Raw genomic sequence first — 5362 nt, forward strand, 5'->3', positions numbered from 1 at the left:
AAGACCAAGACCTGAGCTGAGATCAAGAGTTGGATGCTTAACTGAGTGAGCCACGCAGGCGCCCCTAGTCTACTCTTTTCTAATAGTACCCAGGAAATAATTATATATCCCATTGATAGATATTCTAAATGTCTACCAGGTATCCTATATATCATATCTCTTTTAATCTCTATGTGATACCTCAAGTAAGTTTTAGTTTAATGTCAACAGAAACAAGGATGTGGATACAAAATCAATAGCTTTGAAAGAACTGCCAGACTGTCTTCCAAAGTGGTCATATAATTTCTCATACTCAACAGCAATGAATGACAATTCCTGGTTTTCCACATCCTCTTCTGCATTTGGTATTGTCAGTGTTTGGGATTTTAGCCATTCTAATAGGTGTGCAGCAGTATCTCACTGTAGTTTTCATTTATAATTTTGGCTTCACTGGTAAATTCTAGCAAACATTTCAGAAAGAATTAATACCAATCCTTCTAAAACTCTTCCAAAAAATTGAAGAGGAGAGAAGATTCCCAAACTCATTTGTAAAGGGTTATCCTGATAACAAAGCAAGACAAGGACACTACAAGAAAAGAAAATTAAAACACAGTATCCCTGATGAATATAGATGCAAAACTCTTCAATAAAATACTAGAAAATGAAATTCAACAGCACATTAAAGAGTTACACAACATGATTAAGTCAGTCTTATTCCTGAGATACAAGGATGCTTCTACCTATGCAAATCAATAAATGTGATACATCACATTACCAAGATGAAGGATAAAAATCATATAATCTTCTCAATAGATGCAGAAAAAGCATTTGACAAAATTCAACATCCTTTCATAATAAAAGCTTTCAACAAATTAGGTATAGAAAGAATGTACCTCAACAAAATAAAAGCATATATGACATGTAACATGATATGCAGGGAAAAGCTGAAATCTTTTCCTCTAACATCAGGAATAAGACAAGGGTGCCCACTTTCACCACTTCTATTCAACATAGTGCTAGAAATTCTAGCCAGAGCAGTTAGGCAAGGTAAAGGGGAAAAAAGCCATCCAAATCCTAAAAGATGGAGTAAAATTGTCCCTATTTACAGTTGAAATTATCTTATATAGAGAGATTCCTAAAAATTCTACAAAAAAACTGTCAAAACTAATAAATGAACTCAGAAAAGTTTCAGGGTACAAAATCAACATACAAAATTCACCTGTGTTTTTATATACTAACAATGACCTATCCAAAAATACCTCAAGAGCACAACCCCATTTACAATAGCATCAAAAAGAATAAAATACCTAGGAGTAAATTTAACCCATAAGTTAAAGATCTGTACACTGAAAACTATAAAACATTGATGAAACAACATTGAAGAAGACACAAATAAATGGAAATATATTTGGTGTTCAAGGATTAGAAGAATTAATGTTGCTGTAATGTCCATTTTACCCAAAACAATACACAGATTTAGTACAATCCCTTTTAAAATTCCAGTGGCATGTTTCACGGAAATAGAAAAAAAATAATCCCCAAATTTTTATAGAACCACAAAAGCTCCCAAATAGCTAAAGCAATCTTGAGCAAGAATAATGAAGATGGAGGCCTCACACTTACTAACTTGAAACTTATTAAAAGGCTATATTTATCAAAACCATATGGTACTGGCATTAAAACAGATACATAGACCAACGAAACAGAAAAAAAGAGCTCGAAAGTAAACACACACATATATGGTCAACTAATATTTGACAAAGGAGACAAGAATACTCAATGGGGAAAGGATAGTCTCTTCAATAAATGGTGCTGAGAAAACTTGATATCCACATACAAAAGAATGAAATTAGACCCTTATCTGATATCATACACAAAAATAAACTCAAAATGTTTTCAAAATTTAAATATAAAACCTGAAATCATAAAACTCCTAGAAGAAAACATAGGGGGTAAGCTCCTTGACATTGGTCTTGACAATGATTTTTTTTTTTTTTTGGATTTGACAACAAAAGCACAGGCAACAAAAGCAAAAATAAACAGGCTGGACTACATCAAACTAAAATGTTTCTGAATAGCAAAGGAAAAAATTTAAAAATGAAAAGAGAAATTATGGAATGGGAGAAAATATTTGCTAACCATACCTGATAAGGGGTTAATATCCAAAATATATAATGAACTCATATAACTCATTAGCCAAAAAATACGACCATTTAAAAATGAGCAAGGGACCTAAATATACATTTTTCCAAAGAAGACATACAAATAGGCATAGGTAGATGAAAAGGTACTCAACATTACTAATATTCAGGGAAATGCAAACAAAAACCACAATGAGATATCACCTCACACCTGTTAGAATGGCTATTAACAAAACCTCAAAAGATAAGTATTGGTGAGGAGGCAGAGAAAAACCTTGTGCATGGTTGGTGGGAATGTAAATTGGTTCAGCCATTATGAAACACAGTAGGGAGGTTCCTTTAAAAATTAAAAATAGGACTACTATACAATCCAGCAATCCCCCTTCTGGGTATATATTGAAAAGAAATAAAATCACTATCTCAAAGATATCTGCACTCCCATCTTTATTGTAGCATTATTCACAGTAGCCAAGGTATGGAAACAACCTAAGTGTCCATTGAAAGATCAATGGACAAAAAAATGTGCACACACACACACACACACACACATACACGCAATAGAATATTATTCAGTCTTTAAAAAGAAGGAAATCCTGCACTTGGGAGAACACAGATGAACCTGGAGGACATTATGCTAAGTGAAATAGGTCAGACACAGCAAGGCAAATATTCTATAATCTCACTTCTATTTGAAATCTAGAAGGGGGATTGCTGGATCATATAGTAGTCTTATTTTTAATTTTTCAAGGAACCGCCATCCTGGGATGAGGCTATCTAGGTCACATCAGCTTTATTACTAACTTCTGGTGGGACCACGGAAAATTCTCACCATCTCTGTGTCTCAGTTCCCTCATTTGAAAAATAAGCTTAGTAATACTTTCAAATAGTCCTCATCTGTGTTCCTAGAGCCCCCTGCTATTGCTATTTATTTTCTAGGTGAAAGGCATAGATGTTGTTCAGGATTACACTGACAGAATCAAGAACGTGAACCCAAAGATAAGTGAAATTGTCAAATACAGATGAGCTCCTTCACACATACAAGGAGATGGCTTTCTTGGGTATCCTGTTTCTTCTTTGGCCACTCATCCCCAGTCCATCCCACTATGCAGCTTCTTCCTTTGTGTCTCTCCTTTACATTCTCATGACCCCCCTAAAAGACTGCTAATTCTTCATGGTAAACCCTTTCATGTAATTCGTCTGTTTCCCTACCACAGTAGAACTTGAGATGCTTAAGGAGAAGGATCAAGTTATGCTGGCTTTTACCCATCTAGCATCCAGAATACTTCCTGAATCTTAACATAGAAGAAAACTAAAAATAAATCTAATGAAATTTTTTAAAACTTAGGAAATTACTGGAAAATGAATTTAGAAATAATATAGATATAATAAATCCCATTCTCTTCTGCTGTATTAAATATTTCAAATATATTCTTGAATTTACTCCCCCCCTACACTCGAATAGAGTGTATTATTACCCTTTTCTCATAGAAGATTACTGGGACCCAGAGAACTTCAGGATCATGTCCATGGTCCCAGGGCAGGCATGTGTAACAAAATGAGCAAGGATATAGGCAATCTCCAAGTGTCTATGGACGATGTAAAAAAATATATATATATTTTAGGAGAAGAGGCTACAGATACAGCTTGCCAACACGTTACGCCAGTAAAGTTATTTTAGGATCAGAGGAAGGGTCTTTTGGCCTCATTTTCAACAAGTGGCCAACTCCGGTAGTGCACACAAAGGGGCAGCCCCAGAAGTTCTTAGAACCGGAGCACTCCCCGGGATCATACCCCCCTTCTCCACCCAGCACTGCAGGGTGACCACTTAGCCAGATTTACACTTACGGCTGAGGATGCCACGGTCAGGAAAAGGAAAAGGAAAAGGACTGCCGCCCAACCGCAAAACAGAGTGGCCCAGGGATCCCTGCTTCCCGTTCTCCCCGCCATCCACCTCCACCCTCATCCTTACTACCCCCTCACCAGCTCAGCCTCGGGTCCTGGCGCCCGGAGCGTACTGCTTGCGTAAACAACACTGCCATATACATGGCCCTAGCGCCCTCCCAGTCCCTCAATGAGATGGATCTGGGCGCGCAGCGCGAGCGCTGGGAGACGTTCAGGAAGCGACTGGGCCTCAGCTGCGAGGGTGCCGCCAAGTTCCTGCTGGACACCTTCGAGTACCCAGGCCTGGTGTATCACACGGGAGGCTGCCACTGCGGCGCGGTCCGTTTCGCCGTCTGGGCCCCCGCAGATCTGCGCGTGGTGGATTGCAGCTGCAGGCTGTGCAGGAAGAAGCAGCACCGACACTTCCTCGTCCGGCCTCGCGCTTCACTCTCCTGCTGGCCGCCGAGAGCATCGTCACCTATCGATCCCACACGCACCCCGCGCTGCACAGCTTCTGCTGCAGGTGCGGGGTGCAGAGTTTCCACGCCTCTGTCTCTGACCCCCGCGTGTATGGCGTCGACCCGCACTGCCTGGACAAGGGAACATTTTCCTAGAGGTAAAGCCCACAAACACGTGAAGGCCCCCTTACTGTCCTAGCAGTACACGCTCAGCTTTAATCAATTAAGCAAGTTTACCCTGTAGGTGTTCTATGTTTATTGCTCTAGAGGCATGTGCTCCAAGTAAGCAGATCGTGGTCGTTGAATCTGTTTTTCAGGGTGGTGGCTTGCCCTGCAACCTCAGTTATCCAGTGGGTTAAAAAAAAAAAAAAGTTGATTCAGTTTGTACAGGGTCTTCTTGTTATAAGAAAGGGGGTGATGATTTCCAACCTCTTCACACAAGGGCGCTGAAACCGAAAGTCCTCATTTGTGGCCATTTTTGCAGTATGCTAAAATAAGTATGAGGCTATGATTTAGAAATATCACGGTAGGGGGGTTTGGGTTGTTCAGTGGTTAAGCCTCTGCCTTGGCTCAGGTCGTGATCCCAGGGTCTGGAGATCTGCTCAGCGGGAAGCCTGCTTCTGCCCCTCCCCCTCCTCCTGCACGTGCGTGCCCTCTCAAATAAATGAATAAAATCTTAAGAAAAAAAAGAAATATCATTGTAAATTTCAGAGAAACAGAAAAGATGAAAGTCTCAGAGGCAGAGCAGGAGTAAGTAGGGTGGGCGGGTATAGGGGTGATTTCTTGAAAGGCTAGCGTTACTATTTAAAAGATCTTGTATGTATGTTATTTTGAGAAAACTAAAGACTAGGTGATGCATTTTATATAAAAATAGTCTGTAGAAATTCTATGTAGAAAAATACA

The 5362-nt window shown here is 39.5% G+C and overlaps 1 protein-coding gene across 1 annotated transcript; it reads left to right on the forward strand.

Annotated features, from left to right (window-relative positions):
* Window positions 1-4160: 4160 nt before the first annotated feature.
* Window positions 4161-4630, forward strand: LOC103680559 (centromere protein V-like protein 3). The gene is given in 2 exon segments (XM_040631556.1): window positions 4161-4428; window positions 4431-4630. Coding segments are annotated over 2 exon segments (450 nt in total). The 5' UTR covers window positions 4161-4163; the 3' UTR covers window positions 4616-4630.
* The last annotated feature ends 732 nt before the right edge of the window (window positions 4631-5362 follow it).

Source organism: Ursus maritimus (assembly GCF_017311325.1).
Source record: "Ursus maritimus isolate PB19 chromosome X unlocalized genomic scaffold, ASM1731132v1 scaffold_X1, whole genome shotgun sequence".
Lineage (NCBI taxonomy): Eukaryota > Metazoa > Chordata > Mammalia > Carnivora > Ursidae > Ursus > Ursus maritimus.